The 18,561-nt window shown below is 47.9% G+C and overlaps 1 protein-coding gene across 8 annotated transcripts in view; it reads right to left on the reverse strand.

Moving 5' to 3' along the window:
- Nucleotides 1-7,712: 7,712 nt before the first annotated feature.
- Nucleotides 7,713-18,561, reverse strand: part of PHACTR1 (phosphatase and actin regulator 1) — a 565,269-nt gene continuing 554,420 nt past the window's right edge. For all 8 annotated transcript variants that reach the window (XM_058732981.1, XM_058732982.1, XM_058732978.1 and 5 more), the window contains 3 exons: nt 14,655-14,795; nt 11,802-11,878; nt 7,713-10,971 (listed from right to left, as the gene is read on the reverse strand). In XM_058732981.1, the coding sequence (XP_058588964.1) occupies nt 10,956-10,971; nt 11,802-11,878; nt 14,655-14,795 (234 nt within the window). In that variant the 3' untranslated portion in view covers nt 7,713-10,955. The remainder of the gene's footprint in view (nt 10,972-11,801; nt 11,879-14,654; nt 14,796-18,561) is intronic.

Raw genomic sequence — 18,561 nt, forward strand, 5'->3', positions numbered from 1 at the left:
TCAGTATAGAGCCTGATGTGGGGCTCGAACCCATGAACTGCGAAGACCATGACCTGAGCTGAGGTCGGACGCTTAACTGACTGAGCCACCCAAGCACCCCCATTTGTTTTGTTTTTCAGACTCCACATGTAAGCGAAATCACATGCTATTTGTCTTCCTCCACTGGACTTATTTTACTTTGTAGAATACTCTCTAGGGCCATCCGTGTTGTTGCAAATGGTTCTCTCTCTCTCTCGCTCTCGCTCTCACTCTCACGTTTTCCTTATTCAGCTATCAGTGGACACTTGGGTTGCATCCATACCTTGGCTGTCGTAAACGCTGCAATAAACGGGGGTGCATGTTTTCATTTTTTTTTCATGTAAATAGTAGTGGAATTATTGGATCTTATGGTAGTTCTGTTTTTAATTTTTTTTTGAGGCACCTCCATACTGTTTTCCACAGTGGCTGCACCAATTTACATTTCCACCAACAGGGCACAGGGTTCCCTTTTCTCCACATCTTCACCAACACCTGTTTCTTGCGTTTTTGATGCTTGCCATTCTGACAAGTATGAAGTGATAGCTCATCGTGGTTTTTCACTTGCATTTCCTCATGATTAATGATGTTGAGCATTTTCTCATGTGTCTGGTTGGCCATCTGCCTTCTTTGGAAAAAGTGTCTTTTCAGATCCTCTCCTTATTTTTTAATAAGATTATTTTTTGATGTTATGTAAGTTCTTTACATATTTTGGATATTAACCCCTTATTGGATTTATCATTTGCTCCTATCTTCTCCCATTCAGGAGGTTGTGTATCTTCTGTTGACGTTTCTTTATATTTTGGTGTAGTCCCAAGAGTTTTATTTTTGTTTCCCTTCCCCGGGGAGACTTATCTATGAAAATGTTGCTAGGCTGATGTCAGAGATTACTGCCTGTGTTTTCTTCTAGGAGTTTTATGATTTTAGGTTTTACATTTACATCTTTAATCCATTTTGACTTTATTTTTGTGTATGGTGTATGAGAAAGTGGTCCAGTTTCATTCTTTTGCATGTAGCTGTTAACTTGTCCCAGCACCATTAATTGAAGAGACTGTCTTTTCTCCATTGTGTATTCTTGTGTTATAGATTAATTGACCATATAAACATGGGTTTAATTCTTGGTTGTCTATTCTGTTCCATTGATCTAAATGTCTCCTTCTGTCCTGGTACCATACTGTTTTGAATATTAGAGCTTTGTAGTATGCCTTGAAATCTGGTGATACTTCCTTTTTTTTTTTTTTCTCCCCTCTAGATTGCTTTGGCTATTTGGGGTCTTTTGTTCTATAAAAATTTTAGTATCTTTTCTAGTTCTAGGAGATATATTATTGGCATTTTGATAGGGATTGCATTTAATCTATATATTGCTTTGGTTAGTATGGACATTTTAACAATAGTCTTCCAATCCATGAGCATGGTATGTCTTTCCATTTATTTGTGTCATCTTTAGTTTTTTTTCATCAATGTTTTATAGTTTTCAGAGTACAGGTCTTTCACCTCTTTGGTTAACTTTACTCCTAGCCACTTTGTTCTTTTGGGTGAAATTGTAAATGGTTTGCTGTTTACATTTCTGCTCCTTTATTATTAGTGTATATAGAAAGGCAACAAATTTCTGTATGTTAATTGTGTAGCCTGGAATTTTACTGAGTTAACTTACAATTTCTAATCGTTTTTGGTAGAGTCTTTAGGGTTTTCTGTGTATAGTATGTCATCTGCAAATAGTGACAGTTTTAGTTCTTCCTTACTAACTTGGATGCCTAAAAAAACTAAACCTATATTTTGGATGCCTTTTATTTCTTGTCTGATTGCCGTGGCTAGGACTTCCGGTACTGTGTTGAATAAAAGTGCTCAGTGAGAGTGGGTATCCTTGTCTTGTTCCTGATCTTAGAGGAAAAGCTCTTTTGCACTGCTGAGTGTGATGTTAGCTATAGGTTTGTTATACATGGTCTTTATTATATTGAAGTATTTCTCTCTAAACCCACTGTGTTGAGAGCTTTTATCATGAATGGATGTTGAATTTTGTAAATGATTTTCCTGCATCTATTGAGATGATCTTGTGATTCTTATCCTTTATTTTGTTAATGTGGCGTGTCATGTTGATTGAGTTGCAAATATTGAACCATGCTTGTATCCTGGAATAAATCCTGCTTGATCATGGTGAATGATTTTTTAATGTATTGTTGAATGTGGTCTGCTAGTATTTTGCTGAGGATTTTTGCATCTATGGTCATCAGGGATATTGGCCTGTAGTTTTGTTTTTTAAACAGTGTGTTTGGTATTAGGGTGATGTTGGCCTTGCAGAAAGTATTTGGAAGCTTTCCTTCCTCTTCTGTTTTTTGGAGTAGAGAATTAGGTGTTAATTCTTTAAATATTTTGTAGAATTCACTTGTGAACCCATTTGGACTTTTGGTTGAGTTTTTTTTTATTACCGGTTTAATTTTGTTACTAGTAATTGGTCTATTAAGATTTTCTATTTCTTCCTAATTTGGTTTTGGAAGATTATATATTTCCAGGAATGTATCCATTTCTTCTAGGTTGTCCAATTTGTTGACATATCATTTTTCGTAGTAGTCTTTTACAATCCTTTGTATTTCTGTAGTGTTGGTTGTTCTCCTCTTTTCATTTCTGGTTTGATATATTTGGTCCTTTCTCCCTTTTTCTTGAGTCTGGCTAAAGGTTTATCAATTTTGTCTATCTTTTCAAAGAACCAGCTCTTGATTTCATTAATCTTTTCTATTTTTTAAGTCTTTATTTCATTTATTTCTGTTCTGATCTTTATTATTTCCTTCTACTAACTTTGAGTTTTATTTGTTCTTTTTCTAGTTCCTTTAGGTATAAGGTTAGATTGGGATTTTTCTGGTTTCTTGAGGTAGGCCTGTATTACTATAAATTTCCCTCTTAGATCTGCTTTCACTGCTTCCTAAAGATTTTGGACTGTTGTTTTCATTTTCATTTGTCTCCATGTATTTTATTTCCTCTTTCATTCCTTCATTGACCCATTGGTTGTTTAGTAGCATGTTGTTTAGCCTCCATTGTGTTGTTTTTATTGTCATTTTTTTCTTGTAATTTTTTTCTAGTTTCATACTGTTGTGGTCAGAAAAGATGCATGATATGATTTCAGTCATCTTAAATTTATTGGGACTTGTTTGTGGCCTAATATGTGATAGGTCCTGGAGAATGTTACATGTGCAGTTGAAAAAAATTGTATTCTGTTGTTTTTGGATGGATGTTCTGTATATATGTTAAGTCCATCTAGTCTCATGGGTTGTTCAAAGACACTGTTCCCATGTTTTCTACCTGGATGACCTATCCATTGATGTGAAGTGTTAAAACCCTCTATTGTTATCACATTACTGTCAGTTTCTTCATTTATGTTTGTTAATATTTGCTTTACGTATTTAGGTGCTTCAATGTTGGGTGCATAGATGTTTACAATTGTTATATATCCTCTTTTTGAAGTGATCCCTTTATCATTATATATTGCCCTTCTTGTTACAGTCTTTTTTTAAAAGTCTCTTTTGTCCAGGGCACCTGGGTGGCTAAGTTGGTTAAGTGTCCAACTCTTGATCTCAGCTCAGGTCTTGATATTACAGTTGTAAGTTTAAGCCCCACATTGGGCTCCATGCTGGGTGTGAAGTCCACTTAAAAAAAAAGAAAAGTCTGTTTTGTCCGATATAAGTGTTGATACCTGGCTTTTTTCAGCCTCCATTTGTGTGGAATGTCTTTTTCCATCCCTTCACTTTCAGTCTGTGTGCATCTTTGGATCTGATGTCTCTTGTGGGCAGCATATAGGTGGGTCTTGTTTTTTCATCCATTCCACCATTTTATGTCTTTTGATTGGAGCATTTAGGCCACTTACATTTAAAGCAATTATTGGTAGGTATGTATTATCATTTTGTTGTTTTCTGACTGTTTTATAGTTCTCTGCATCACTTGCTTTCTTGTGTTTGATGACATTGTTATGCTTGGCTTTCTTTGGCTTTATTTTTTTTTTTTGTACCTATTATTACAGGTTTTTGGTGTGTGGTTACCAAGAGGTTCATATATAACATTCTAAATATATGGCAATCTATACTAAGTTGATGGTGACCTAAGTTGGAACACATTCTAAAAGAATTGTCTTTTTACTCCTCCTTCCACATTTTGTGTGTACACTTACATTTCTCAATTTTGTTGTTACCCTTAATTTTTTAGGTATAATTGATTTTACCACTTTTGTCTTTTAAGCTTCATACTAGCTTTATAAATGACTGCCCTACTACCTTTACTGTATGTTTGCTTTTACTCATGAAATTTTTTTCTTTTCGTAATTTTCTTCTAATTATGGCCTTTTCTTTTCCACTTAAAGAGATTCCTTTAACATATCTTGTAAGGCTGGTCTAGTGATGATGGTTTTTGTTTTTGGGTTTTTTTTTTTGTTTTTTTTTTTTGTTTTGGTCTGGAAAACTGTATCGTCTTACAGGGTTTCCTTTGTAAGTGACTTTTTGCTTTTCTCTTGCTTTTAAATTTCTCTTTAATCTTTGGCATTTTAATTATTATGTATTGTGGTGTGGTGTGGACCTGCTTGTGTTCCTTTTGTTTGGAACTCTCTGTGCTTCCTGAATCTGAAGGTCTGTTTCCTTCCCCAGTTTAGGGGTTTTCAGCTATTATTCCTTCAAACAAGCCTTTTGCCCCATTCTCTTCTCGCCTCCTCCTGGGGCCCCTGTAATGCCAATGTTTGTTTGCTGGACCTGTTGTCCAGGAGATCCTTTAACCTATCTTCATCTTTTAAATTCTTTTTATTTTTGCTGTTCAGCTTGTATACATCCATTATCCTATCTCCCAGATCTGTTCTGCATCCTCGAATATACTCTTGATTATTTCAATTATTGTGCTCTTCAGATCTGGTTCTTTTTCATAAAGTTTTCTTTCTCCTTGGTGCAATTCTCACTAAATTCATCCACTTTTCTTTCCAGTCCTGTGAGCGTCTTAAGGACCATTACTTTGAACTCTTTATCAGGTACGTTGGTTATCTTCATTTCCTTTTCTTTTTCTGAGGTTTTGTCTTGTTCTTTTGTTTGGAACATATTCCTCTGTCTCATTTTGCTCAATTTTGTGTTTATATGAATGGCGGGGCGGGGGTGGGGGAGCACCTACTTCCCCTAATTTGAAAGAATGGTCTTGTGTATGGTTATGCCCTGTATAGACTGTGTGTGCCTGGTGACTTTGACCGGCTGGAGCTGTAGTTGGCAAGGGCGGGGGGGGGGGGGGTCCCAGGACAGGCTGTGCTTGGGGCTGCCCTGGTGGAATGGCCTGAGCTGAAGTGGGCATGAGCTGGGGTGTCCCATGGTGTTCTGTGCAGAGGGCACCCTGATGGAGCCTCTGGAGCCGAGGCAGGCGCAGGCCGGGGGTACTGGGCCACCCCAGGTAGAGGGTGCCCTGGCAGAACAGCTGAAGCTGAAGCGGGGTGCTGGCTGAACGGTCCCAGGCTGCTTTGCATGGGGAGTACCCTAGCCAAGGCAGGTGCAGCCTGGGGGCCTGGAGGGCTCCACACAGAGTGTGACCTGGCAAGCCAGGTGGTCCCAGGGTAGCAGCACTGCATGCTCCTAACACATATGCTCCACGGCTGCTTTGTGACCTCCAGAAACCCAGGCCAGGAGCTCAGGGTAGATTTGAGCTGTATCTGTAGATCTGTGGTTCATCTGAGGCCAGGCGAGTGCTTAGCACCTGTGGAGAGCCAGCTAGGGAGTGTTTCTGGTGTCCAACTTGTCCTTTCTGTTAATAATCAGGTGTAGGCAAGCATATCACTGATGCATCCCAAAGTTGGGGTGTGTAGAAGATAACAGACTGGGTCTTAAGCATCACTGCTCAGGGCCCACAAGCCCCTCCAGGATGTTTTTTTTTTTTTTTTTTTTTTTGCCCAGAGGAAGGGGAAGGCAGGACAGCAGAAGGTAGTCTGGTCGATAGCAGCTTCAGGATGAGCTCCCACGAAGGCACACTGGGAAAGGGCAGGGAGGTCCCACCAGCAACGAGCCCTCCAGGAGGCCAACCTAAGGCAAGGAGGGGTGGCAGGCATGCACGTCAGCCTTGCAGGTGGTCTGAAGGAGAGGAAGCCAGATTGTTCTCTAAGAGACTGCCCTGCCAGGACTTACCTAAAGCTTACTCTTTCTTTGGGACATAGTGTTTTAAAATTCAGACGAACCCAAGTCATAGAAAGCTGATGTCCTAAAGGACATCATAGGACATCTGATTGTGTCCCCATTTTCCAGGTGAGAAAATTGAGGCCCAGAGAAATAAAATGACTCAGACAAACTGCTTGGTTAGGTGTTGTGGCATAGCCACCACTATTCTGTCCTAGGATGACTAAACATCTCAGGATGGGACACGCCCGGCCGCCTCTACCTATTGGGGATGTAGAGCCATAGCCTCTGTTCACTTCAGAAAGGGATCCCTCAGGATGATGGCCCGTTTCCTTCCGTCTTGCAGGGCGAAGCCTATTGGGGGCGCCACCAAAGCTTCTCTTTATAGGTCTTCCATGCCTTTCGGTACCTGCAGTTCTGTCCTGCGGTTAGATTTATTATGAGTCAGAGAGCTCTGCAGGTGCGCAGGGGCAGAATGGGGCCAAAGCTCTCGGCACGAAACGTGAAAACCTTTCTGTAACCCCTCGCCCCCTCTGCCATAGCCACTCCTGCTCCAAGAGTCCCTCCGCCTGCACAGGTGAGAGCCCGTGTGCCCTCTGAGGCAATGCTGCAGAGTGCTGAGGGCCAGCGCGGGCTTTGTGGTCGCTGCTCAGCAAAGAAGTAAGCGGTGTGTGTGCTCACTCTGGTCTTCGGAGCTGGAGATTCCCAGGTGAAGCAAAAGTGGCTTCTGTCGTCCAAGCCCTTGCTACTCAGAAGCATGATTTCTGGACCAGCAGCATTAGCATGTCCTGGGAGCTAGCTAGAAATGCAGACTCTCAGGCCCACCCAGACTTCCTGAGTTGGCACCTGCGTGGTAAGACCTTCACCAGGACTCCCAGGAGCGGCACAGGGGAGCCGCGCTAGGGTAAGCTCCCTGTCCCTAGGGTCACCTTCTTCCAGGGCCGGGCCAAACATTGGTTGTCCGGTCACTTCACCCACCTAGAAAAATGCAGCCAGCAAGCACCGAAGCTTGTCTTGCCTTCCCCCCAGCACTTCAAAAAGACAAGTCAGGACCAGAAAGTTAGGCGATAAAGCTCTTAGCTTTACAGGACAAATACTCAGACTTCGCCCAGAGACCAAGAAAGTACTCTAAAGCCAAGTAGTTGGTGGCTTTTGCTTTGGGGCAGTGACACCCCATGGCACTGCTGGTACCCAAAGCTGTCTCATAGCTGCTCTTATGGGGAGGACTCTGAGGGACTGCAGTTTATTAAAGGGCAGCTGGGCAGTATGTCTTAGAAAGTCCTAGAAAGCTAATTTACGTGCAGCCGTCCTCCCCGCACCCAGTAACACCTGATACACGAGGAGGTTGTCTGCCTCCATAACTCTGACGCTTTGCTGCTGAGCTGACCTGCCCTTCATCCCAGCCGCAGCCCAACTCTTTTTGGTGGTTGACAAGACACACGGGAGCCAAGGAAAGGATTTTTTTTTTTTTAGACTTTTTTTTTTTGGTTTGTTTTTAAAGAAACTGCATACATCATCAGAGACAAACAATAATTTAAATACCATGCAGTTTCTGTATGTACAAAACCTAGGCCATAGAGATCCAGTTTAATTTGTATTGTATTTACATCGTCTTCCTCACACAGCCATCATCTGTTAAATTAGAACACAGGAGAGCGCTCCTATACGAAGACAAACTATGTACAGACACCCGGGAAGCCACTGGAAAAAGCAACTGGTTTGGGGACTGACAGACAGATGGGAAGAAAAAGTCATCGGAGGTGACCTCCACCCACTGGCTGTGCACAGGGAGAGTCTGAAATCCCATTCATCGAAGCACACACCACAATATTCATTCGGCAAATATAAATACACATCCATAGCGGGAGAAAAATAAACCCAGAGGTTTTTTTTTTTTTTGTTTTTTTTGTTTTTTTTTTTTATCACACCTACCATCACGTTGTTTGGTTTCTCTAATTGGACATAAAGGCTAACGTTTTAAAAGTTTTACAGGGCTTTGAGGGCCTTTGGAGAGGAATCGATCAGCAATTTTGAAACACAGCAAGGAGGCCAACAGGAGTCCCTTCTGCCACAGGAGGTGGTGCGGAGCATGGGGCAATATCTGCTTTCAAGAGGGAAACCTCTTGAGAAACTTCACATTCTTCCTCACACTGACCCAGAGGACAGAAGGCTCAACTGGGAACTGACACACACAAGACCTTTGAGAATCGCAGCTTTTTCAGAAAAGGGGATGCATTTTAAACCATCTAGCCCATCTCTCTTTTTTTTTTTTGTAATTGTCAATTTGCCATCTTAGAAAGTAACACTTCTTCCAGTTTTCCTAACGATATGGCAAAAAAAAAAGAAATTGGGATAGATTTCTAGAAAGACCTCAGGATTTCATGAAAGGGAGGAGGCGGCAGAGGGCCAACCTGTGGTCCACGGAGGTGGCAGAGCCCCCTGAGCTGCGCTTGAAATAATCGCCCACCTTGATGGCGGGTGGGATTTCTGTAGCACAGCAGGTGCACCCCTAATTCCTGCGACTGACTTCTCCCAAAGGGTGCTCTTCAGGGATGGAGGCTGAAATTGTGTTCAATTTCTCCCCAGCTCCAAGCGGACTGCAAGAACAGGGCACTTTGGGCAGGAAACCTGGGCTGCTGGCTGGCTGCAGGAAACAGACTTGGGCGTCACGTTCCCAGGGCATCAGAGGCCCAAAAACCAAAGCCAGCAAAGAAGCCATTGGCCTTCGAGGGAGGAGTCCAGGCGATGGAATGAGTTTCCATAGGACTCGCTCCTGGGCCCGCGGAAGGCCTGGCCATCATGTCAGAGCCCTGTGAGCCGCATGAAGACAGCTGTGAGTTACAGGAAGCTCAGACTCCAACCCGGGCAAGGCAGGCACCTCCGCCTGGAACACGTGCCCGCTGTAGAGAAGTTAAACGAAAGAGCCCTACATCTTTCGTCATATCATTTGCACATTCAAACGTCAGTAAGCCTTTCGGGAAGACTGTGTTTACAGCCACGCTAAAATCCCGACCACGTTTTCCCTGAACTATCAGATTCCACATTCAAAGAGAAAAGGATCTAGTGACGGCCCCTCCTTGGGCCAGGGAGCGGCGTGCTCACTCCCGGTGGTACGGGGACAACTTTGCGACGGCTACTGGGCACTGCCTGAAGAACTGCCCTGAGTTCCCCCCAGACTGCACAGCTCCTGGGTTAACGGCAGCCACAGGGGCTGTTAATGCCTGCCGAAAATTCAACGGCCTCGCTGATGGGTGTGCATCCCAAGAGTAACTTGCTTCCCACACGTTTTGGGGTGGGAACTGGTCAACTCCTTTCTGTGAAGGCCAGTCTGGGATCTTTCTAAATCTCGGGCATGTGTGGAGGAGAGCAAGCCATTACCGAGAAAAATCACGGTAACTGTGAGACCACGACGGAGGTCCGGGCAGGGCTTGGTGACAGAGGGCCCTACAGGGTCTGTCAGGCAGGAAAACAGAAGCAGCCGCGACGGGCCCCGTGAAGAGAGTGGTTAGGGTTTGGGGGCTGTCCTTCCACTCACTGCACATCTTACCCGGGGTGTCCCCATCAGGAGGGCACTGCCTTCCTGTGGTCCCAAGCGAATGGGACAGCTAGAGATACACCTCCCATCAGCTTTACCAGCACCACGAGGGAGAGGAAGGATGCTCTCCAGATGGGTAGGAGCAGGAAGGTACAGCACGGGCAGGTGTGGCTGGTGTTTGCGCCATTCTGGCATATGCCGAACCCTGAAGGCCCTCCACAGAAACTCTTCAGTGCAAAGGAGACTAGAAGGCCATCGGGTGGTTCTGGAGTCCCAGTCCATCAGAGACCGGCGAGCCAGTCTTTCAGGAATGGTGTCTGGCTTGCATGCATTGGTCCTACACTCAGAAGCTGTTACCTTCCAACCCATACAGTCACTGGCCCTGGGGTGCGTGGAGAAAACGAACATCAGCCAAGCAGTTTCTCTCCCCAGCCTCTCTGTCCTCACCAGGCTTCTTACACTCAGATGCACCAATGCCACGGGCGTCCCACAGCAGTGGCCAGGTGCACAAGACCACCCGTGACATTTGGCTTTTTTTAACACAGATGGGTCAATTAATTCGAACTGAGCAGATGACAGCTTCCCCTGTGCACACCAGAGCTTCCCGGGAGGCAGCTCCGCTCAGTCTGAGGGGACAGGATAGGTGCTCAGTGCCAGCCTTCCATACCTGCAGCCCACACACTCTCGAGACAGACAGTCGACCACAGACTCCCCCAGAAAAGCATCTTCCCTTTTGTTCACGGTATGGATGATGGCTGAAGGGAGAGAAAGGACAGGGGTGACTGAGAACAGTGCTCCCTCTCAGCCTCCTCCTAAGAGGCCCCCAAGTCGGATGCCACACCCGGAGCCAGTGTGTTTGGCCAAGTCTAGAAAGCCAACCAGACCATGTGCACAGTCCATTCCAGGCCGAACCCACTGCCTCAGCTTTCTTTGGACCCAGGTGACAGACACTTGAGGGGAAGAGGTTCGCTGGAGCCTAAATGAACACGGCACCTGCCAGGCCTGGAGGGAGAGGACCGGGACCGCTCCGAGCGCCGGGAAGTCTCCACTCTGGCCTGCCGGTGCCCTCGGAGTCCGCGGCGGTACCAGCAGCTCTGACCGCGGAGTGGTGGCCACTGGGCTTTCGCAAAGAGAATCCTGATCGGGTTTCCTTTTTCTTCTTCTTCTTTTTAAAAAAAGGCAGTTCAGAAGATTTACATCATAATGGGGAAGTGAATAAATACCAGCACTTATGGTTCTTATAAATTTATGTTTCGAAGACAGCATAGCACTCAGGAGGAATTTGACTGTTAAGGTCGGTGAAACCTAGAAAACAAATAATTAAGTCAAGACCAAGGGGCTGCTAGAGGTGCCGGACGCCACAGCCCGAGCTTCCCATCCTCAGACTCCCCGTGGCTGACGAGTGGCAGGTTAAATCTGGTTAAACCTCCGGCCAAAGGCACATCCCTAACAGAACTCCTCAAGTACTCGAGCCCCCACGGAATTCACCTTATGTTTGGGAGTAGTTTCATCTGGAGCTCCTGGGGGCCCAAACCGGACAGCCCTGGTGGCCCTCGGCCCACGCTCTCAGCCTGGACTCGGCAGCAAGGTGGAGCACCCAACTTGCATCTCTGAGCCCAGGCACCAGTCGGCACGTCCTGTTTCTCTAAGTGTTCGCCACAGGAGTCCTAAGAATTAAGTCAATGGCTCTGCCACTAGCTAGCCATGTGACCTTATATCAGCCCCTTAAATCTCTCTGTGCCTAAGTTTCCCCAAAGGAGGATACGGGCACACGGAATCACAGGAGCAAACCCACTCTGGAAGTCCCATGTGGATTTGGTATTTTGCCCAGGCTTGGCTTGGGCTGACTGGATATAAATGTCAATGGGCTTTTCTTCTCAGCTTAGGTTTCCATAAAAACCCACTCTGGGGTTACGGGCGGTCTGGCACTTAACAGATCTTTAAGTGAAAAACTAGGCCTTCAGAAGGTCGCGGTGCTCCTTCCCCTCCATTCGGAAACCCCAGCGGACCTTCTCTTATCCCCCACCCCTCCCCACCACACCACCTGTAATCCGGCAGCATATGGCAGTTAGTCGGGAGGCAGGTATGACCATTTGAAGGAAAAAAAAGGGAAAAGAACCCCTCAATTGACTAACCTTGTTAAATGTCTACTCAATTCATGAACTTCCATTTCGGTGCTTTTAAATTCATTGAGCTCCTTTCGAATGGCAGCCTGGAAAGAAGAGAGCTCCGTGAATATGCAGAAGAGACAGATGGAAGGGAGTTCGCTTATTACCTGTTTTGTTTGACAAAGCCGAACGACCCAGTATAAGTACGGAAAATGAATTCCTTCACTGGGAGGGGAAAGAAAATCACCTGGAACCGACGGAGAATCCCCCCCCCCCCGCCCCCTAAATGTAAATCGCAAATGATATCTGGCCTACTGCCCAAAGTGTCTTTTTCTTCCTCTCTCCGAGGAGTGCCTCCGGGGCAGCAAGAGGCCATGCAGATCTGCCCCACACTCCTGGGGTCCTGAGTGCACTTTGAAAGTTGTGGTGTTTTTTCAATGTTTTATTTTTTGAGACAGTGCAAGCAGGGGAGGGGAACAGAGAGAGGGGGACAGAGGATCCGAAGCTGGCTCTGCAGCGATAGCATCAAGTCTGATGCGGGGCTCCAACCTGCAAACCGTGAGACCGTGACCTGAGACAAAGACGCTCAACCGACGGAGCCACCTGGTGCCCCGAGTGCACATTTAAATGTCAACCCCTCATCTTCCGTAGGCAAACAATCTAAGCTCAGCACAAGCACTGTGCTGCCTCAGGATGGGTCCTTCTAGAAGGGGTGGGTCAAATTCCTCAGTCAAATTAAGGGAATGGGTGATTGCCAGCTGCCTCCTTTCCGTTTGATTTACAAAGACCTCGCTCTTTCACAGCTCTGTTGATTCGGAGGTGGTCTATGCCATTATCAAGGGTATGGCCTCGTTTGAGTAGCTGCCCCCTTCCAGCAGCACCCGTAGATGTGCTGCGGCTGAGGGAGGGCAGGCAGGCAGGATGCAAGGACAGACGAGGAGGTGGAACAGAAGGTTCTGACACTGCAGAAAACCTCACTTCCTCCCCAGGCACTGAAATTCTAAACATGCGCTCTTTTCCAGAGCTACTTCTAATGTTCATTTATTTTTGAGGGGGGGGGAGGGGCAGAGAGAAAGAGAGGGAGACCCAGAATCCGAAGCAGGCTCCAGGCTCTGAGCAGTCAGCACAGAGGCCGACGCGGGGCTCGAACTACAAACCGTGGGATCATGACCTGAGCTGAAGTCGGACGCTTAACCGACTGAGCCACCCAGGCACTCCCTCCCAGAGCTCCTTCTAATGGGAGTGCAGCAAAACCTTGGTTTGTGAGAATAGTTCACTCCGGAAACACGCCTGTAATCCAAAGCACTTGTGTAGCAAAGCGAATTTCAAGAACCGCTGGCTCAGCTGTGATCATGTGACGTTCGGCGTCACGCTCTACTCACATTCCAAGATGTCGCTCATTTATCAAGTTAACATTTATTAGAAACGTTTGCTTGTCTTCCTCACAATCCGAGGTTTTGCTGTATTTCCTTCGATGGGACTGTCAAGGCACTGAGAGGCCGGAAAGGCCCACAGGCAGGATCAGAGTGGCTCCCCCCAGAGAAGGCAGGCACACCCCACCTCTGTGGGCGCCACTTCCTGTTCTTGGGCCGCAGCTCTTGAGGAACTGGGTTCCCTGAATGCGACGCACAACTTCAGCACGTGCATGGGGAGACGCGCTGTACTTTCCCCCCGCTTTTCTGATACCCTCCCTCATCCTCGGTCAGCAAGGGTGCTGCAGTCAGGCTGTGAACAAAAGGCAGAAGGCGCCAGGGCTCCTTCCTCTGTTCCCGTTTACATGACACAACAGCCTGGGGGCTGGGCCTCTGGGTCTGGTGGATGGTGGTGCCGGTTCCTGGGGTCACTACCACAGATGCCTGTCCGGGGAAGCAATGAGTGTTACGTTTAAGAGGAGGGCAGAGGCTTCCACTCATCGGGACCTGTGGGTGGACCCACCGTGTGGGAGGCATTTCTGGAAAGCCTGCTTCTGGCCCCAATGTTCCCACCAGCGTGCCGCGGCTTCCCTGTATTCAAACTCCCTGCGTTCGATCAGGCCAGAGTCTGCGCTGTAGACGGCCTCACCCTACAGCCCACATAAATTCGTGGGGCGAAGGCAGGACTCAAGAGAAGGCCCCCGGTGTGTGCCAGAGTCTCCCCAATGTCACCTGCACACCAGACGTGGTCATTATTTTAGATTTTGTTTTAAAAGGCCCTTAGCTCTCCAGTTCCTAACGGTGACTGGACTAGGGTCCCAAAGGATTATGCAGCAGAGGTTCATTTCGATTTATGGTCCAGGGGACAGGTGAGAATTCCCTTTTGCTTCACTGCATTTCTTACAAAACTCAGCCTCAGATTCATCTTGTTTTCCAAACGGATGACGGTTTAGCGTAGCAAGGCACGTTTTGCCATCTCTGTGATTTGTGGCCCGTTTCTACCGTTAGGGTATAATAACCGCAGACACAGTGAGCCGGTCTCTCTTTAGTTTTGTGAATCCTACTGGGTGCCAAGGACAGCGTCCTCTCCACAAAGGGCTGCGAGAAGCCTGGAGCCTCGCACTCGTGAACTGTTCTGTGCCCATACAGATGTTCTGTTTCTGTGGGCACAGCCGCCCACACGGCCTCTCCTCCTGCTGTCACTCAGCATGACATTATGTGACTGTCGCGTGCCTTCTCTCCGGCAGTGGAGAATCAATTTGGTGACCTCCCCGCAGGTTATCTGGAGCCCTGGGAGAAGCAGCACCCTAAGCAGGCCCAGGGGGCGCTTGGCACCCCATGACAGCCACTGCAACCACAGCCTCGCTGCTGGTCTCAGCCCGGGGTCCCGGCAGCAAGCGGGAACGCCAACGCGGGGGGAGACCGAGGCACGGGGACCCCCTACCCCACTCCTCGCCCCTCGGCTTACTTTGTCGGCAGCGGTGAGGCGGGTCCACGGTTTGTCGGCCCTGCGGTCATAGTCCTGAGCGTCAGCCACCTCCACGTAGTCACTGAAACGGATGAGGATCTTTCTTTCTCGAAGTTCTTCCACTGTGGGTCTTTGGCTGAGCTGCAGGGAGGGAGAGACGGACCCGGTCAGCCAGAGGAGTGTAGACTGCTGGGTCGGTGGGAAAACGAGGTCCTGAGAGGCAACCAACACGTCCCTCAGCAAGTGAGGGGCAGGGCCCGGGGTGGGGACCTAGGGCTTCTGACTCCTGGACCTGGGACTTTTCCAGAACTCAAAGAGAGAGAGCTTTATTATCCCCTGAGCTACCTTCAGGCTTTTCCGGATAGACAGGTAGGCTGGGTCTTAATAACACTGCAGCATCTCCTTGTAAGCGGCCTGTCTGCCCGCGTGGGTGCGGGCGTCTGCTGTGGATTTTCCCACACCTGTGCCGAGCCTCCCACTCGGGGACGGGAACCTCACACCAGGCTTCGGTCTCATTTTGGATTTGTAAGCCACGCCCGTGTGTCAGATTGAGTGTGCTCTGCAGGATGGGGCTGGAAATCGTTTTAAATGCGTGTGTTTTAGACCCCCCCCAAAGGGCGGATGTGCAAACAATATGCAAATTCAGGGGTCCGCAGCCATGATGTAGGAGGCCAGAGGGGACCCTGCTCCTCACAGTCCGTCTGCAAATGCAGGGCGAGGCTGGGTTTAGGCCAGGAAGGCATGGGACAGGCCTTCAGGACGGGTCTGCGGCGAGGGGTGCAACAACTAGGACGAGAATGTGTATTTATTTAGCCGCCTCGCGGTCCCAGTCACGAGCACCGTCCCTTTGTACTTGGGCAGCACAAGGCTGACGTTTCTATCATCGCTTCCCGTCACTGGGTTTATTTCTCCTGGAGCAACACCGTCGCCGTGTCTTCAGGATGCTGTGAACGCACGTTTAACCGACGTTATCTTAAAGCACTTCTTCCTCCAAGCCCTACGCTGTATTCACTTCTACCAACAGAAAGTGCAGTCAGATACAACCCCACCACAAAGGCCTGTACAACACACACAGACGCACAAGTGAATCCCAACCACCCTGGCTGTCCTGACTCGATTTCCCGCGGCTGCCACACACCGTTGGTGGTGCCAGCGTGCTCCAGCCCGCTGCCAGCTGGTGGACCGTGGAAGAGCACGCGGAAAAGGAGTTAGATGATTGCCCGGCTGGGATCAAACAGAATGGAGCCGGGTACGGCCAGGCTGCAGGCGGGACCAAAGCAGCCTGCGGCTCCCTCTTGGCCAATGGTGGGAGGGGGGATGTGGGGGATCAGAGGCCTAGCGGGCTGTGGCCCACTTGCCTGGGCCACACGCAGCCCCCTGTCAGAGTGGTTCAGATCTGTGCTGAGGCAGCCCTGGCGTTCCTGGGACAGGACCTTCTGGTGTCAGTGCTGGCCTGTCGCAGGAAACCCACAGCTGTCCCAGGCTTCGTGGGGTACTGTGAACAGTCCATCCGGACTCAAACATGTGCCCTCTGCAATGTGAGTTCAGGCAGCTTTTGCACACTCGTTAAAATACATGCAAACATTTCCTGTTTCCCCAGCTACACAAGGACTCTGCTCAACATCTCTTGTGCCTCTTAGGACTAGCAAGATTTACCGCGAAATGCTGGGCAGACGGTGCTAATTTCTAAGTGTACTGTGACAAGAGGAAGGTTAAGCACGGAAGTTCTAGTTTATATTTCCAGAAATCATGCTCTGGGTACTTTACCAACAGACTTGGTGGCAGTCTGGAGCGAACAGAAAACTAAATGTTAGATCCAAAGGTCAGGGGCTATTTTTCATGCCTGAGTCCCATCGGAGACTTTAGACACGATCTCTCCAAATCGATAAGGCGCTGCTCCCAAGTGCTAGGAGGGAGGGAATGAGGAGGGGACCGGTTTCTTCCCCGGGGGGGGGGGGTCTCGGGTGGTGTGTCGGCCACCTAACCAATGCCCCCTGGGACTCTCCCCTGCGAGCATGGGCTCGTGCCCCTGGCTACTTAGTGCTCAGATGTGCCTTTGGCTTGCCTTTGGGGTACATGAACCTAGGGTCCCTCCTCAGATGGCGAGGAAATGATCTTTGTGGCCGAAGTCCGTTTTCTGGGGATGGCGGGCTAGAAGAAGGGGCGGGGGGGGGGCAGAGGTTGGAAGCATTATGTTTCAATCTATGGCAGAAATATCACTTGCAAGCAGATACTGAAAAGTAAATTACTTGAGGCCCCCGATCCACCACTAATACAACTTGACCCAAGTGCATTTCCCCTTTCCCCCCCCTCCCTCCCTTCCTTTCTTCTTCCCATCCATCTATCCATTTAGCTAGCCAGCATGTTTTTTTTTTTTCCAAAGGGGGAGGCTGGCATTTATTAAAAGACAGAGCACATAATTTTTAGGTTAGTCTCAATTTGGCTGAAGAAAACGACTGGTCTGTTGCTATCAGTGTCCTGTATCAGCTCCTGGCTCTCATTTTTCTCCCTACTGCGTTAGAACGAAATAGAACTGAATTGAGGAAACCTTAGGGCTGCGGGTAACCGAACGACAGCCATCGTCACTGGCATCTGGTCTTGCTGTGCTCAAGGCCCCAGAGGAGAAAGATCTGCCCAGGGCCAGGAGGCACTACAGAATTCCCTACCTGCTGGCAGGCTCACATCTCTGTCGTCAAAAACAGAGGTGAAAGTGCCTTCCAGTCTTCCCCTTCAAAGCGGTTCTCCCTTCCCTTAAAGTCATTTTTCATTCCCCAAGCCAGTCCCAGGGAAGGGCAAATGCTGAAATTATAAGGCAGCTTTCCTGGGAGAAGGAAGGAGGAAGAGAAGGAAGTTCTCTTGCCTTGGAGACCTGCAAAAATGAGGGGCTATTTGGGGGCACCTGTCCCTAGCGGTACCCATCCTTCGGGAGATGGCTGGGGAGGGAACCCTCCTCCCTTGCCAAATTATGCAATTAGCTGACTTTTTGTATACTCTTTTTAAAAAGATACAAACTAAATATAGGCTTAAGTATTTTCCTATTTCTAGCTTTTAGCAAGAAACCCTCAAGTTTAGGAGACTTGGGCGCAGCAATCAACCCCAATGAATTTTATAGAAATGTGATTTTTTTTCCCCCTGAAATGTCTAGACCTTTCTGTATCAGAAAGGAGGGGTTATCACCAGCCTCCTCTGGATAGTCTAAGTCATTTCAAGGACACACTTAAAACAAGGTGGTGTATCTTCCCCTGTCCTCCTCACTACTCAGGCTCGGGAGAAAGGACGCCCTGCCTCCAAAGATGGGGTGGTCTTAGGGATTTAAAGAATCAGACCTTGACTTGGGTGAGGGCACCTGGACAAAGTGAGGTCACTTAGCTCTTGTTCGAGTTCCCAACCAGGGGGACGCCAGCCTGTCATCTGGCCTTTCAGGCTCTTGTTTATTTTCCTTATAATTGGGATAGCATTTGGCTTGTCACTGGGTATTTGGGATGCTCCAAGGGAGACAAAGTCAGAGACGCACAAATCATCACCTTAATAATTGGCATGATGTTTTAGGATCTCTGCATTTCTTCCTTTACATAATATTTCTAGGGAGAAAAGTCCATTCATAAACCTTTGAAAATTAATTTTAATGGGTCTCTTAACTGTCTCTAAGATTTGAGTATCTTTCTCTCAGGAAGGTCACTGTAGGAGGCTGATTAAAAACAGAACATAGTTCCGTTTCCTGTGTGTTATCAGTTAATTAAACTCGTCAACACCATCCAGGAATAGCCTCAACTAAGAGTCTGTTACTAGAGAGGCCACTCATACGGAATTAGATCCACTCGGGTCTGTGTCACGCTGCCGCATCACCTATTCTGGGGGTTAAAATACATAAGAATTCCAGCTTTGTGACTTTAAGTGCTTTTCAAAC

This window comes from Neofelis nebulosa, chromosome 6 (assembly GCF_028018385.1).
Source record: "Neofelis nebulosa isolate mNeoNeb1 chromosome 6, mNeoNeb1.pri, whole genome shotgun sequence".
In the NCBI taxonomy this organism is placed as follows: domain Eukaryota; kingdom Metazoa; phylum Chordata; class Mammalia; order Carnivora; family Felidae; genus Neofelis; species Neofelis nebulosa.